The sequence below is a fragment of the Ovis canadensis genome, chromosome 26 (genome assembly GCF_042477335.2).
Source record: "Ovis canadensis isolate MfBH-ARS-UI-01 breed Bighorn chromosome 26, ARS-UI_OviCan_v2, whole genome shotgun sequence".
NCBI lineage: Eukaryota > Metazoa > Chordata > Mammalia > Artiodactyla > Bovidae > Ovis > Ovis canadensis.
This window is the reverse complement of record NC_091270.1, coordinates 49,614,779-49,632,597: the sequence shown is the minus strand read 5'-3', so window position 1 is coordinate 49,632,597 and position 17,819 is coordinate 49,614,779. Positions and strand designations below refer to the sequence as shown.

At 38.5% G+C, this 17,819-nt stretch overlaps 1 protein-coding gene across 1 annotated transcript in view; it reads right to left on the bottom strand.

Moving 5' to 3' along the window:
* Positions 1-17,819, bottom strand: part of LOC138430939 (disintegrin and metalloproteinase domain-containing protein 32-like) — a 196,576-nt gene that overhangs the window by 119,029 nt on the left and 59,728 nt on the right. Inside the window, exon 7 of the mRNA XM_069572993.1 lies at positions 9,145-9,216. Coding sequence (XP_069429094.1) covers positions 9,145-9,216 — 72 coding nt within the window. The remainder of the gene's footprint in view (positions 1-9,144; positions 9,217-17,819) is intronic.

Genomic DNA, 17,819 nt, shown 5'->3' with positions numbered 1-17,819 from the left:
CAAATCAGAACACAACCTCCAACAATCTCCTTTGTCAGGGTTTTTTGTTGTTGTTGTTGTTCTTTCAGTTTTTCACTTTTACAGGTTAGTGAAAAATGAAAGTGTTAGTTGCTCAGTCTTGTCTGACTCTTTGTGACCCCAGGGACTGTAGCCCATCAGGCTTCTCTGTCCATAGGATTCTCCAGGCAAGAATACTGGAGCAGGTAGCCATTCTTCTCCAAAGTATCTTTCAAGCCAGGGATCTAGCCCAGGTCTCTTGCATCTCTTGCACTGCAGGCAGATTCTTTACAATCTGAGCCACCAGGTTCTCACGCTCCAATTTCCCTGCCCTAATCATCCAAAGGCAAGGTACAAAATACCTTTAAACAACCTCGATTCTCCAGAACCCACTGCAATGTTCCAAACTAGCCAATCCTAAACCTGTTTACCCTGCCTTGCTACTTCTTCCTATAGGAACCATAATAAAGGTTCCTGCCATGTTTTCCCATGGCTCCTTCTGTCTCTTAACCTACTCTTGGTGATTCCCCACATGGCATGACGTGGTATGCCCTTTCCTGCTGGGAACTGTGAAACAAAGTGTCTTTCCAATAGCAATCATCTCCCCATCTGTTGTCATCAACATGCCTAAATAATAATAAAACCTACATTTTCAAACACCTACTTACATGTTCTTATAGTATCCCAGGTTACAGCTGTGTCTCTATGTCTTTCTCCAGTAATGCACTGTTTTTCTTTTATTTTTTAAATTATGAAAGTATGATAACACACAAGAGATTTGGGAAATACAGAACAAGGTTACATATAGTTCCACTATGTATTACAATTATTTTTTAAGTAGGTAAATTAAGATTCTTAGTTGGACTTTCAATATCAGATTCTCAAAAATTAATGAAATGAATATACAGAGAAGTAGAAGGATACAGTAAACCTGAAGAGCACTATGAGCCAATTCAATATAATTAAGATTTATACAATTTTCACACAACAGTAGGATAAAAATTCTATTCAAGTTCCCATAGATGTAAACTAGGAGACATTGGAATATATCCAGGGACATAAGTGAAGTGGAAGTCATTCAGTCGTGTCCCACTCTTTGCGACACCATGGCCTATACAGTCCATGGAATTCTCCAGGCTAGAATACTAGAATGGGTAGCCTTTCCCTTCTCCAGGGTCCAGGGACATAAAACAAGGTATAAAAATTTCATGGTATAAAGGTGCTGAAATCATACAGAGTCTGTTCTCTTATCACTCTAGAATTATTTTAGAAATAAATATCAAAAGATATTTGAAAATAACCCACATATTTTCAAGTGCAATGTGGCATTTACCAAGAGTTCTTTGACTTAGCCACTGAAAACCTCAATAAAGTTAGACGACTGAAAAAAACAGAGGGTGACTGCAGAGAAGAAACTATTTTGGTGAGAAATTAATACCCAAATGAGAAATTAATACCCAAGATACTTTTAAAAATCCCATGTATGTGGTAATCCAATTTTCAATGATGAATATATCTAAAATGCCCTAAAGAAGGAAAATCACAAAACATCTGCAATAGAATAAAAATGAAGAGAATTTACCAGAACTTGTTGCATGCAGCTGAAGCTTCTCAGTGCAATTAAATACAATGTGGAGTCTTGAATAATGTGTGAAAACAAATAATGGACACTAGCATAAAATTTTGTGAAATCTGAACAAAATCTGCACTTCAGTTAGTAATACTGTATCACAGGTTAATTTTCTGGCTTTTTTAAAAAACAATATTTAAAGTCTCAGAACTGGATTAAAAGTTTCAAGCCTGATTTGAACTTTTTTTAAAAAATCATTAAGATAATAAGTTTTCTAGAATTTCAGCAGTAATACTAGATGCCAAAATACATGGAACTATATCAATGTTTTGAGTGAACATAAATTAGAAATCTAGCATTTTATTCATAGTGAGTCAAACAAGTGGAATCAAAATGTCATAAATATTCTAGATAGGCAAAATTCATAAATTTTCCAAAATATATATTATACACACTATTTATACATATATATACACACATATATATACACACACACACACACACACACAAAAGGCTTGAGAAAGAACAACAATGTCAAAAAAGAGACAGAGAAATCAGAACACAGAAACTTAATGAAATGAGAAGACTGAATACAAAATAGAAAAAAAGTCATCATATAATCCAGTTGTTTTCAGACATGCCTGCTCCTTAGAAACACATCTGGAGCTTTGGAAAACAAAAGCGGTACCTTGGCAATTGTATTTGTTTTTTTTAATTTCAAGAAAATTCTGATATACATTTAATTTTTTTTAAGTGATTACAGGATTTTCTATTAAATGGTAGCTTTAGTGATTCTATTATTTTCTGTTGATCAACCATGATACAGTCGCATTAAAACAAATAATCATTATATAATCAAAATAGTAAAATATGTTTATCAGTTTTCACAATCAATAGGCAGACAAACATAAAACATAATTGGAATTTCCAGTCATAATTGAAACATGATGAACCTAACAGTATAAAATAATTACGTACTAATTGGGGGATTAAGTAGAGTGATATGGTAAGTGGAAGAGCATACATGCACATGTTTTCATCCACTCAGAGAGTCTATGTCACTTGGTTCAGTTGAATTCAGTTGAGTCGCTCAGTTGTGTCTGACTCTTTGCGACTTCATGAACCACAGCACTCCAGGCCTTCCTGTCCATCACCAACTCCCGGAATTCACCCAAAACCATATATACACTGAGTCAGTGATGCCATCCAACCATCTCATCCTCTGTCATCCCCTTCTCCTCCTGCCCTCAACCTTTCCGAGCAACAGGGTCTTTTCAAATGAGTCAGCTCTTCACATCAGGTGGCCAAAATATTGGAGTTTCAGCCTCAACATCCGTCCTACCAATGAACACCCAGGACTGATCTCCTTTAGGTTGGACTGGTTGGTTCTCCTTGCAGTCCAAGGGACTCTCAAGAGTCATCTCCGACACCACAGTTCAAAAGCATCAATTCTTCGGCACTCAGCTTTCTTTATAGTCCAACTCTCACATCCATACATGACTACTGCAAAAACCATAGCCTTCACTAGATGACCTTTGTTGACAAAGTAATGTCTCTGCTTTTTGACATGCTATCTAGGTTGGTCATAACTTTCCTTCCAAGGAGTAAGCGTCTTTTAATTTCATGGCTGCAGTCACCATCTGCAGTGATTTTGGAGCCCAGAAAAATAAAGTCAGTCACTGTTTCCACTGTTTCCCAAAATTTGCCATGAAGTGATGGGGCTGGAGGCCATGATCTTAGTTTTCTGAATGTTCAGCTTAAAGCCAACTTTTTCACTCTCCTCTTTCACTTTCATCAAGAGGCTTTTTAGTTCCTCTTCACTTTCTGCCATAAGGATGGTGTCATCTGCATATCTGAGGTTATTGATATTTCTCCAGGCAATCTTGATTCCAGCTTGTGCTTCTTCCAGTCCAGCGTTTCTCATGATGTACTCTGCATATAAGTTAAATAAGCAGGGTAACAATATACAGCCTTGACGTAAGTATTCCTTTTCCTATTTGGAACCAGTCTGTTGTTCCATGTCCAGTTCTAACTGTTGCTTCCTGACCTGCATACAGGTTTCTCAAGAGGCAGGTCAAATGGTCTGGTATTTCCATCTCTTTCAGATTTTTCCACAGTTTATTGTGATCCACACAGTCAAAGGCTTTGGCATAGTCCATAAAACAGAAATGTTTTACTGGAACTCTCTTATGTTTTCCATGATCCACAGGTTTTGGCAATTTGATCTCTGATTGCCAGTATTCTTGCCTGGAAAATTCCATGGATGGAGGAACCTGGTAGGTTACAGTCCATGGGGTCGCAAAGAGTCAGACATGACTGAGCAACTGAGCGACTTCAGTTTCACTTTCCTCTGCCTTTTCTAAAACCAGCTTGAACATCTTGAAGTTCATGGTTCACGTATTGCTGAAGCCTGGCTTGGAGAGTTTTGAGTATTACTTTACTACCGTGTAGATGAGTGCAATTGTGGGGTAGTTTGAGCATTCTTTGGCATTGCTTTTCTTTGGGATTGGAATGAAAACTGACCTTTTCCAGTCCTGTATCCACTGCTGAGTTTTCCAAATTTACTGGCATATTGAGTGCAGCACTTTCACAGCATCACCTTTCAGGATTTGAAATAGCTCAACTGGAATTGTATCACCTCCACGAGCTTTGTTTGTAGTGATGCTTTCTAAGGCCCACTTGACTTCACATTCCAGGATGTCTGGCTCTAGGTGAGTGTGAGTGATCACACCATCGTGATTCTCTGGGTCATGAAGATCTTTTTTGTACAGTTCTTCTGTGTATTCTTGCCACCTCTTCTTAATATCTTCTGCTTCTGTTAGGTCCATACCATTTCTGTCCTTTATTGAGCCCATGTTTGCATGAAATATTCCCTTGGTATCTCTAATTTTCTTGAAGAGATCTCTAGTCTTTCCCATTCTATTGTTTTCCTCTATTTCTTTGCATTGATCGCTGAGGAAGGCTTTCTTATCTCTCCTTGCTATTCTTTGAAACTCTGGATTCAAATGGGTATATCTTTCTTTCTCTCCTTTTCTTTTCACTTCTCTTCTTTTCAGAGCTATTTGTAAGGCCTCCTCAGACAGCCATTTTGCTTTTTTGCATTTATTTTTCTTGGGGATGGTCTTGATTCTTGTCTTCTGTGCAATGTCACGAACCTCCGTCCATAGTTCATTAGGCACTCTGTCTGTCAGATCTAGTCCCTTAAATCTATTTCTCACTTCCACTGTATAATCATAAGGGGTTTGATTTAGATCATACCTGAATGGTCTAGTGGTTTTCCCTACTTTCTTCAATTTCAGTTTGAATTTTGCAATAAGGAGTTCATGATCTGAGCCACAGTCAGCTCCCAGTCTTGTTTTTGCTGACTGTATAGAGCTTCTCCATCTTTGGCTGCAAAGAATATAATCAGTCTGATTTCGGTACTGACCATCTGGTGATGTCCATGTGTAGAGTCTTCTCTTGTGTTGTTGGAAGAGGGTGTTTGCTATGACAAGTGCGTTCTCTTGGCAGAACTCTATTAGCCTTTGTCCTGCTTCATCCTGTACTCCAAAGCCAAATTTGCCTGCTACTCCATGTAACTCTTGACTTTCTACTTTTGCATTCCAGTCCCCTATAATGAAAAGGACATCTTTTCTGGGTGTTAGTTCTAGAAGGTCTTGTAGGTCTTTATAAAACCGTTCAACTTCAGCTTCTTCAGCATTACTGGTTGGGGCATAGACTTGGATTATCGTGATAGTGAATGGTTTGCCTTGGAAACGAACAGAGATCATTCTGTCATTTTTGAGATCGCATCCAAGTACTGCATTTGGGACTCTTTTGTTGACCATGAGGGCTACTCCATTTCTTCTGAGGGATTCCTGCCCACAGTAGTAGATATAATGGTCATTTGAATTAAATTCACCCATTCCAGTCCATCTTAGTTCACTGACTCCTAGAATGTCAATGTTCACTTTTGCCATCTCCTGTTTGACCACTTCCAATTTGCCTTGATTCATGGACCTAACATTCCAGGTTCCTATGCAATATTGCTCTTTACAGCATCATTTGGTTCACATTTACATTTAAGGTAAATTATCAGTATGTATGATCCTATACTGTTTTCTTAATTATTTGAGGTTTATTTTGTGTAGGTCTTCTCCTTCTCTTGTGTTTCCTGCCTAGAGAAGTTCCTTTAACATTTGTTGTAACGTTGGTTTCATGGTGAGGAATCCTATTAAACTTTGCTTGTCTGGAAAGCTTCTGATTTCTCCATCAAATCTGAACAAGAGTCTTGCTGGGTAGAGTATTCTTGGTTGTAGGTTTTTTTCCTTTTATCACTTCAAATATATTGTGCCATTCCTTCTGGCTTGTAAAAAAAGCCAGATTTCTGTTGAGAAATCAGCTGATAACTTTATGGGAGTTCCCTTGTATGTTATTTGTCCTTTTTCCCTTGTTGCATATTTTATCTTTGTCTTTAATTTTTGTCATTTTGATTACTATGTGTCTCAGTGTGTTCTTCCTTGGGTTTATCTTGCCTGGGACTCTTTGTGCTTCCTGGACTTGGTTGACTATATCCTTTCCCATGTTAGGGAAATTTTCAGCTATTATTCTTCAAATATTTTCTCAGGTCCTTTTTCCCTTCTCCTTCCAGAACCCCTGTAATGTGACTGCTCATGGGTTTAATGTTGTCCCAAGCATCTCATAGGCTGTCTTCACTTTTTTCATTATTTTTTCTGTATTCTTTTCTGCAGCAGTGATTTCCACCATTCTGTTCTCCAGATCACTTATCCGTTCCTCTGCCTCAGTTATTCTGCTATTGATTCTTCATCTCTAGTGTACTGTTATCTCTGTTCATTTGTTCTTCAGTTCTTCTAGGCCTTTGGTAAACTTTTTGCATCTTCATTCTTTTTCCAAGACTCTGGATCATCTTCACCATCACCATTCCGAATTCTTTTTTCTGGAAGATTGCCTATCTCCACTTCATTTAGTTGTTTTTCTGGAGTTTTTTCTTATCCCTTCATCTGAGAAATAATGTTCTGCTTTTTCATTCTGAGTAACTTTTGTAATGTGGCTTTTGTTCTAGCCATTGTAGGAGTGTGGTTCTTCTTTCTTTTTTTGTCTTCCTTCTGGTAGATGAGGCTAAGAGCCTTGTGTAAGCTTCCTGATGGGAGGGACTGGCAGTGAGAGAAACTGGGTCTTGTTCTGGTGGGCAGGGCCATGCTTATTAAATCTTTAATCCAATTATTTGCTGATGGGTGGAGTTGTGCTCCCTTTCTATTAGTTGTCTGGCTTGTGGCAACCCAGCCCTAGGGTCTATGAACTCTGTGTGGGGTTAATGGCAACCTCCAGAAGGACTTACGCCAAGAGACATTTTCCAGGACTGCTGCCAGTGCCATCATCCCTGCAGAAGCCACTGCTGACCCACACCTTCACAGGAGACTCTCCAACACTAGCAGGTAGGTCTGATTCGGTCTCCTGTGGGGTCTCTGCTCCTTTCCCTTGGGTCTTGGTATATGGAAGATTTTGTTTGTGCCGTCCAAGAGTCAAGTCTCTGTTTCCCTCAGTCCTGTAGAAATCCTATAATCAAGTCCTGCTGCCTTCAAAGTCAGGTTCTGTGGGGATTCCCAGTCCCTTTGCCAGATCTCCTAGCTGGGAAGCCTGACGTGAGGCTCAGAATCATCACAACAGGGAAGAAGGAGAACTTCTTTGGTATTATTGTTCTCGACTGTGGGTGGCCTAGCTGGCAGGTAGAGGATTTTATCATGTTTGCACCCCTCCTACTGTCTCAATGTGGCTTCTTGTCTTTGGACATGGGGTATCTTTTTTTGGGACATGAGGTTCCATCATCATCCTGTCAATGGCTGTTCAACACCTCATTACGATTTTGGTGCTCTTGCAGGAAGAGATGAGTGCATGTTCTTTTACTCCACCATCTTGAACTGGAAACTTTGTACTGTGTTTTTATTGTACCATAGACTCCCTCAATCTGGCACTGAATTCACTAGGCTATAATTGTGGATTTAAAATTTGTGAAGGGACTGAAGATATCACTATTCTTCTTTACATGCCCAATATCTGGTAACACCAATGTCATATTTAGCTCAATATTTGTCTTATTAAAGAAGATATAAATATTTGTAAAAACATAGAAAAGAGGTGCTTAATCAGCATTTTATAACTGGCAAATCTGGCAATTTGGACAAAAAGCTCTTAAAACAACATAGTCCTGTAACAAGAATTGATGCTTTTGAATTGTGGTGTTGGAGAAGACTCTTGAGAGTCCCTTGGAATGTGAGGAGATCCAACCAGTCCATCCTAAAGGAGATCAGTCCTGGGTGTTGAGTGGAAGGACTGATGCTGAAGCTGAAACTCCAGTACTTTGGCCACTTGCTGTGAAGAGCTGACTCACTGGAAAAGACCCTGATGCTGGGAAAGATTGAGGGCAGGAGGAGAAGGGGACAACAGAGGATGAGATGGCTGGATGGCATCATCAACTCGATGGACATGGGTTTGCGTGGACTCCGGGAGTTGGTAATGGACAGGGGGTCCTGGTGTGCTGTGGTTCATGGGGTCACAAAGAGTTGGACACAACTGAGTGGCTGAACTGAACTGAATCCTAAAACAAAATAATTTTCATAAACCAAAATATTTCCTGGAAATTTAGTCATCTTTACCAGAAATATCTCAGCTTTCTCCTAATGTTCCTTTTGCTCTTTTCCCTAATACTCATTTAATAAGTATTTTAATATCCTTCCCTAAATCTCTCCCATCTCAAACTCTCAACTCACTTCCTGACAAGCTCTACAATCCTACAAATAGAATTGGAAATCAGTATGATTCACATTCTCTGTGGTTTTCCACAGATGTGATAATCAAATATTTCAGAAAAAAATCTATTAAATATGTTTTATCCCTGTTTTCGGAAATCTTGAAAGTATGGGAGAAATAAAGCAACATTTTACTGAAAACAAACTAAGTTATCACCTCAAGAGTCTGAAGTTCAGAGGTCCTCAAATTGTTTATGGGAATAAGTAATCTAGAGGAGCATTTAGACTAGACTCAATCAGCTGCATGAATAAAACCATTAAAAAATCTTGATACTTTAACGTAAGCTGCTGCTGCTGCTGCTGCTAAGTTGCTTCAGTCATGTCCAACTCTGTGCGACCCCATAGATGGCAGCCCACCAGGCTTATCATAAATGGTTATACCATCATTAATTCTGTGCCAGTAAATATCTTATTAGCCAAACATTTTCTAGACTACATGCTGCTCTTCAGGTACCCTAAAACAAGAATTAATGCTTAAAGAATTTCACTTAAAAATATCACCATTAAAAATTTTATGGATTGAGAGAGACTCTAAAGTTGTGAACTATCAGAAAAATAATAATAAAACCATTTTGTTATGCAGGTTTGTCACAAGATTTCAAATAAAATATTTCTGATAGAACTAGTGCAATTTTGAATATTTGGTTCTTCACTGTTCTCTGGGAGTGACATGGAAGTAAGAAGACTGGAATATTTAAGTTTCTTTCTAGCTAGGGATAATCATACATTCATATCAAATATTCAAGTGCAAAGAAAAAGTAAAACACATACCAAAGCTTTGTCTACCACGATATGCATTTCTAGATAAAGAGGAATTAAATCAGTTGAAACAGTTGATTCTGGCTAGAAAAAAGAACAACAACATTTTAAGACTTGAAAACTTTCACAACTTGTTTATTCTAAACTTTTAGAATATTTACACCTTTATTTAATCATAGTTGAAATATATACATATATACACTTAAATTATAAAGCGATGTTTTGATATACTTATGCAATGTGAAATAACTGCCACAATCATGCTAATTAACATATCAACTCTCATATAGTTACCATTTTCTTTTTTCTTGTATGTGCGCATGTGTGTGTGTGTGTGGTAAGAGCACATAAGATCAACCCTCTCAGAAAATTTAAATTTTACAATATAATAATTGCTTACTACAGTTATGCTACTGTTTATTAAATTTCCAGAACTTACTTATTTGCATAGATCAAACTTTATACCCTTTAACCAACATTCCCCTGTTCCTGTTGGCCTGCAGCCTCTGACAAATACCACTGCACTGTGTCTATGGGTTTGACTACTGTAGATTCCACATAAAAGTGAGATGTAGTATTTGTCTTTCTGTGTCTGGCTTATTTTACTAACATAATGTCCTCAGTTCAGTTCAGTCATTCAGTCTTGTCTGACTCTTAGCTACCCCATGGGTCGCAGCATGCCAGGCTTCCCTGTCCATCATCAACTCCCACAGCTTACTCAAATTCATGTCCATTGCATTGCTGATGCCATCCAACTATCTCATCCTCTGTTGTCCCCTTCTCCTGCCTTCAATCTTTTCCAGCATCAGGGTCTTTTCCAATGAGTCTCCTCTTTGCATCAGGTGGCCAAAGTATTGGAGTTTCAGCTTCAAAATCAGTCCTACCAATGAATGTTCAGGATTGATTGCCTTTTAGGATTGACTGGTTTGATCTCCTTGCTGTCCAAGGGACTCTCAAGAGTCTTCTCCAACACCACGGTTCAAAGCATCTATTCTTCAGCACTCAGCTTTCTTTATGGTCCAACTCTCACAACCAAACAAGACTACTAGAAAAACCATAGCTTTGACTACATGTACTTTGTCAGCAAAGTAATGTCTCTACTTTTTAATATGCTGCCTAGGTTGGTCATAGCTTTTCTTCCAAGGAGCGTCTTTTAATTTCATGGCTGCAGCCACCATCTGCAGTGATTTTGGAGCCCAAGAAAATAAAGTCTTTCACTGTTTCCATTCTTTCCCCATCTATTTGCCATTTAGTGATGGGACTGGATGCCATGATCTTCGTTTTTTCAATGTTGAGTTTTAACATCCTCAAGATTCATCCATATTGCCAAAAATGGCAGCACTTTCTTCTTAAGGCTGAATAACATTCCACTATATTGATAAATGTACATAATAATTTATTTAATCATTAATTTATCCAGATACTCAGATTGGTTCATATTTTTGCTACTGCAAATAATGCTTCAGTGAACACAGGCATGCATATATGTTTTCAAGTTAGTGCATTTGTCTTCTACTAAGAAGAATTATGATTTCGGGTCTTATATTCAAGTCTTTAATCCATTTTGAGTTTATTTTGTGTATTGTATAAAACAGTGATCAATTCATTCTTTTGTTATGTCACTGTCCAGTTTTCCTAATACCATTTATTGAAAAGTCTGGCCTTTCTCAATCATATATTTTTGGTTCTTCTGCCATAAATTTGTTAACCATATATATTTGGGTTTATTTCTGTCTGTTGGGTTTATTTATAGTCTGTTCCACCAATCTGGGTATATCTTTTCATGTCAGTATAATATTATTTTAATGAATATAGTTTTGTAATATACTCTGAAATCAGAGAATCTGAAGACTCCAGCTTTGTTTCCTTTCTCAAGATTGCTTTGTTATTTGGTGATTGTAGTTCCATACAAATTTAAGGATTATTTTCCTGTTTCTTTGAAAAATACCATGGGAATTTTATAGGTATTGTATTGAATATGTAGATTGCTTTGGGTAGTATGGAAATTTTAACAACCTTGATTCTCCCAATCCATGAGCATGGAATATCTTTCCATTTGTTTGTGTCTTCTTCAATTTCTTTCATCTATATCTTGTAATTTTCAATATAGAGTTCTTTCACTTCCCTGGTTAAATTTATTCCTAGGTATCATATTCTTTTTGATGCATTGTAAATGGGTTGTTTATTTCTACTTTTGACAGTTTATTAGTGGTGTATAGAAACACAACAGATTTCTGTACATTTGTTTTGTATCCTGCAAATTTACTGAATTCGTTTATTAGTTTCAACAGTCTTTCTGTTATGGAGGCCTGTTAGATAATCATCAAGACTGCAGCCTGAGAGGCAGACTTCTAATTACATGCACATATATTGGTTAAGTGTAATGTTTCCCAGACACTTCAGAGGGTAAGTGCTATCTTTGAGTACTCCATCTGCCCTAGTTTTTAAAAGTATTACCCCAGTTTTTGAAGCTGCCCTCCAGGGAATGCTCCTTGATTGCCCGGCTCTGGTGGCTAGGGAGCTTGCATTTCTGAGACACAAAGGACTGCAACTATTGAAGAGATGGCTCTTGGCAAGCTGCAAATCCCAGAGCACTGTGTAGATAACATACTGAGGAAGGCTTCAGATTTAGCACACATCCAATGCAAACGACAGAGCTTCTCTCAAGGAATGCAGTCTGTGGACACCATCTTGGCATACTCCCTTTGCCTCGCTCCAGCTCTCCAATATCTCCCAGAAAAGAGCATATACACTTATTTGGAGCCCCAGGTTTTATGACTGCTGCTGAGGAAACACTGCTAGATATCCTGGAGAATAGTGCATACACTTGCAATCCCACAGGACTATATACATGTGCATACTTTTGAAAGCAGCTGCCTGAAGATCTAGTTTCCAAACAACCAGAATCTAAGTACTAAGCATCTCCCCTTCAAGACACTAATATGCTACATCGATAAGCACAAGGTTTTGAGAGATGACAAAGAGCTGGAGCGGGGTTGAACAACAAGTTTCACTCTTACACAAGGACATGCCACGATTAGGAGAGGTGGTTTTTCATCTACTGTATAAAAACCAACACAGAAAGTCAAGCAAGATGAAAAAACAGAGGACTGTGTTCCAATTGGAAGAACAAGATAGAAAACTCATTAAAAGAAAAAAAACTCAATGAAATGGAGACATGTAATTTACCTGATAAAGAGTTTAAAGTACTTGTCTTAAAGATGCTCACTGAACTGGAGAGATGAGTCAATGAATATAGTGAGAACTTTAACACAGAAAGAGAAAATATAAGAAACTATCAAAGAGTAGTCACAGAACTGTAGAATACAATCACAAGTGAAAAATACAGTAGAAAGAGTCAACGGTGGAGTAGGTGAAGCAGAAGAAAAAAACTCAGTCAACCCAAAGAAAATGCAGTGGAACTCAATCAGAGAAACAAACAGAAGAAAGAATTTAAAATAGGAAAGATAGCATAAGGGGCTACAAAATAATAAACTAACAAACATTTGCATTTACAGAAGTCCTAGAAGAAGAAGAAAAAGGGGTAGAAATTTTGTCTGTAGAGACAATGATTGAAAACTTCCCTAACATGGGTAAGAAAACAGACATTTGGACTAGGGAAGCCCACTATCTTTTTTAAAAATGCAAAGATCCCCACTCCAAAGCACATTATAATTTTAATGTCAAAAGTTAAGTAGAAGGACAATGCTAAGAGCTGCAAGAGAAAATGTTTTACATACAAGGGAATTGCTATAAGACTATTAGCAATTTTTCAGCAAAAAACTCTGCAGGCCATAAGAGAACAGCACAATATATTCAGAATGCTAGAAAAAAATTCTGTCTCTTCTTCAACTCTGAATAATAAAGCTTCCAAGTTTTATAGACAAAGATAAAAGAGTTCATCAATATTAAACCAGTCTGACAAGAAACTTTAAAGGGACTTATTTTAGTTGAAAAGAATGTGTACTAATTAGTGATAAGAAAATAGCTTTGAAACAATGAAGATAAAAAGGTAACATATCAAAACATTTGAGATACAATTAAAACAGATGAAAACTTGTAATATAAATGCTTAACTTAACTTTATACCTGAAGAAACTAGGTAAACAGGAGCAAACTAAAACCAAATCTACCCAAAGGATGAAATATGAAATAGAAATTAGAGAACAGAGTTTTTATCAAGACGGATGAGTAAATAGATCCTGAGCTCAACTCCTCCCACAACCACATCAAAATCACAACTATCTGCAGAATAACCATGCATGAAAAAGACTGGAACTTACCAGAAAGGATCTCCTACAACTAAAGATATCAAGAAGGAACCAAAGAGACAGGCAGGAGGAGCAAACTCGCAAAATAATGAAACTTCATAACTCCCAGAATGGCAACCTACAAACTGGAAAATAATTATACTACACAGATTATTCCACGGGAATTAGAGTTCTTGAGCCCCAGGTCAAGCTCGCTAGTCTGGGAAGCAGCACTAGAAGTCCAGCACTGGGAAGATGAGCCCCTTCAACGCATTTTGCTTTCAAGGCCAATGGAGCTTAATTTCAGGATCTTCACAGGACTAGGGGATAAACAGACGTCAGTCCCAAGAGCACACACAAAATCTTATGTGCACCAGGACCCAGGGCAAAAGAATATGACAGGTGCCTAAGCTAGACCTACCTACTGATCCTGGAAAGTCTCAATAAGCATGGTACGGCTGCAGCTCACTGTTGGGAGCCAGCGTGAGGAACTCCACCCATGGCAAAGGTCATGAGGAAGGAAGCTTGGCATATGCAAAGGCGTGATCAAGCCTCAGGAAACCCCCTGTTCCCGAGCATCTACCCCCAAAACCAGAGTACTTTACGCGGAGCTCTCCCCCATAACCATTTCTCTCGGAGAAGGAGTTAACTTGCAGCTCCAAGTTAATAACAATTCCTGGGCGTGATACGAGTGTTTCAGCTTATGAACTCTGAAGGTTCTCTGGCCTGCCTGATCAGGCTCGTCCAGCCGCATGTGATTGTTTACAGCCTCCCAACTGTGAGAGGCATGGGATGTTTTAAAACTTTCTAAATACAGACTCTTTTGAGAAGTTAGAAGATCATTAGTATAGTATTAGTGGGTTGATTAGGAACTATATTGGTGAAGGGTTTTTTCATTTGTCATGCCAATAATTACTGCTAATTCCCTGCCCTGGCTGTGACAAGGATGTCTCAGGTCAAACCTCTCTGCTGACAGACTAGCTTGTGTGACAACCTCTCAACCATAAACAGCACAGAGAGTTTGGAGTATTAGCATAGGGCTTTTTTCATTGATGAGTCAATGATTGCCATCAGGCCTCCATATCCTTAGGCACCTGGGAATATATTAATCAATGTATTTGGAATATAGAAAAGGAAATATAGCAGTTTTTTGATGTTAGCAATACTAGACTTTTCTGAGTTAATGAATTTTCTCTTTTGTTGTAGATCACTGTACTTTGTTATAAATCACTATAAATCACTGTGTCCTTGCTATGCAAAAATGTAACTTTATCACTATCTTAAGACTAAATACATCTTAAGGGAAACATTGGTGAAGGGTTTACATTTGTTGAGCCAATATTGGCTGCTAAATCTCCATATTCCTGCCCGTATAATGAATATAACTAGCATATAGGAGAAATAAGTATTAACCTTTAAGATTAATCATGTTAAACCTTAGGTTAACTAAATTCCTTTCTTGATTGTAACTCACTACACCCTCACCCTATAGGAACGCAACTTTATTTGGAGGGTGGCACCTGATTTAAGAAAAAATCACCCCTGGAAAAATAAGTTTTCTGGTTAACTGACCGGTATCAGAAAGGGCCATAAAATGTAGGCAGACCTCATGGCCAGAAGATGATGAAACTCATAAGACCTTTGTATAATTTTATATGAAGCACCTGATTGTGACAAGGGTCAGGTCTGCTGACCCCCACATGACTCTGTATTCATCCCTATGTATAACAAAAAGGTATATAAACAAACCTGAAAAATAAAGAAATCGGATCAGTTTCCAGAAAGACTGATAACCCCATGTCATTCTTTCTTGCTCCTCGTTTTTCTGGCTGAATTCCCATCTGGAGCATGGATGCTATTCCACGTAATCCAAGTTATTCAGCCTCTTTTTCTCCACTAATCTTCCTACTACACTATCCATTTCTAATCTCTCTATATATCTGTAATTAAATATGTATTTTTCCAAGGACGCCGACTCCGTCCCCACCTTCGAATTACCCTGGATTCACCGGGGCTGGACCCCGGCAGCTCACATTGGAGATATAACCACTGATAGTAGGCGTATTTGGAAACATTCAACCATGTGAACACTGCTACTAGTGGCTGCAATCTTGACACATTAACATCAAGACCTACTTAAGACCTGGAATGCACATGACATCTCCTACAGAAGGCATCTTCTCCAAAGTTGAGAATGTAACTAACCTACCACATACATAAAAACACAAATAGCAATTTATATTTTTTTAAATGAAGCAAAAGAAAACATTACAGTAGAAAGAATAAGATAAAATTTCAAAAGAACTAAGTGAAGTAGAAATAGACAACCCACCCAAGAAAGAGGGCAGAGGAATGACTATAACGTGACCAAAGAACTAAGGAGGACAAGAGATGCACAGAGCAAGAAGTTAGCAGTTCTTAACAAAGAGGTAGAAAAAATAAAGAAAGAAAGGATGATCAGAGATGAAGAATAACTGAACGTCCAAGGAGCAGTAGCTGTGCAGGCACAGGAGGGCCAAGAGGAGCCACTCCATGTTCAAGGACAGGAGGGGCAGCTGTGAGGAGATACCCCTCATCCACGGTAAGGAGCAGTGGCTGTGCTTTGCTAGAGAAGCCGTGAAGAGATACCCTACGTCCAAGTTAAGAGAAACCCAAGTAAGATGGTAAGTGTTGCAAGAGGGCATCAGAGGGCAGACAAACTGAAACCATAATCACAGAAAACTAGTCAATCTAATCACACAGACCACAGCCTGGTCTAACTCAATGAAACTAAGCAATGCCTGTGGGGCCACTCAAGATGGGCGGGTCATGGTGGAGAGGTCTGACAGAATATGGTCCACTGGAGAAGGGAATGGCAAACCACTTCAGTATTCTTGCCTTGAGAACCCCATGAAAAGGCAAAATGATAGGATACTGAAAGAGGAACTCCCCAGGTCGGTAGGTGTCCAATATGCTACTGGAGATCAGTGGAGAAATAACCCCAGAAAGAATGAACGGATGGAGCCAAAGCAAAAACAATACCCAGCTGTGGATGTGACTGGTGATAGAGTCAAGGTCCGATGCTGTAAAGAGAAATATTGCATAGGAACCTGGAATGTTAGGTCCATGAATCAAGGCAAACTGGAAGTGGTCAAACAGGAGATGGCAAGAGTGAACATCAACATTTTAAGAATCAGCGAACTAAGATGGACTGGAATGGGTGAATTTAACTCAAATGACCATTATATCTACTACTGTGGGCAGAAATCCCTTAAAAGAAATGGAATAGCCATCATGGTCAACAAAAGAGTCCGAATGCAGTACTTGGATGCAATTTCAAAAACGACACAATGATCTCTGTTCATTACCAAGGCAAATCATTCAATATCACAGTAATTCAAGTGTATGCCCCAACCAGTAATGCTGAAGAAGCTGAAGTTGAACAGTTCTATGAAGACTAACAAGAATTTTTAGAAATAACACAGAGAAAAGATGTCCTTTTAATTATAGGGGACTGGAATGCAAAAGTAAGAAGTCAAGAGTTACATGGAGTAGTAGGCAAATTTGGCCTTAGAGTACAGAATGAAGCAGGGTGAAGGCTGATAGAGTTTTGCCAAGAGAATACACTTATCATAGCAAACACCCTCTTCCAACAACACAAGAAAAGACTCTACACATGAACATCACCAGATGGTCAACACCGAAATCAGATTGATTACAGTTTTTGCAGCCAAAGATGGAGAAGCTCTATAGAGTCAGCAAAAACAAGACCAGGAGCTGACTGTGGCTCAGATCATGAACTCCTTATTGCCAAATTCAGACTTAAATTGAAGAAAGTAGGGAAAACCACTAGACCATTCAGGAATGACCTAAATAAAATCCCTTATGATTATACAGTGGAAGTTAGAAATAGATTTAAGGGACTAGATCTGATATAGTGCGTGATGGACTATGGACACAGGTTCGTGACATTGTACAGGAGACAGGGATCAAGACCATCCCCATGGAAACATAATGCAAAAAAGCAAAATGGCTGTCAGGGGAGGCCTTACAAATAGCTGTGAAAAGGAGAGAAGCGAAAAGCAAAGAGAAAAGGAAAGAGATAAACATCTGAATGCAGAGTTCCAAAGAACAGCAAGAAGAGATAAGAAAGCCTTCCTCAGTATTCAATGCAAAGAAATCGAGGAAAACAACAGAATGGGAAAGACTAGAGATCTCTTCAAGAAAATTAGAGATACCAAGGGAACATTTCATGCAAAGATGGGCTCAATAAAGGACAGAAATGATATGGACCTAACAGAAGCAGAAGATATTAAGAAGAGGTGGCAGGAATACACGGAAGAACTGTACAAAAAAGATCTTCACAACCCAGAGAATCATGATGATGTGATCACTAATCTAGAGCCAGACATCCTGGAATGTGAAGTCAAGTGGGCCTTGGAAACCATCACTATGAGC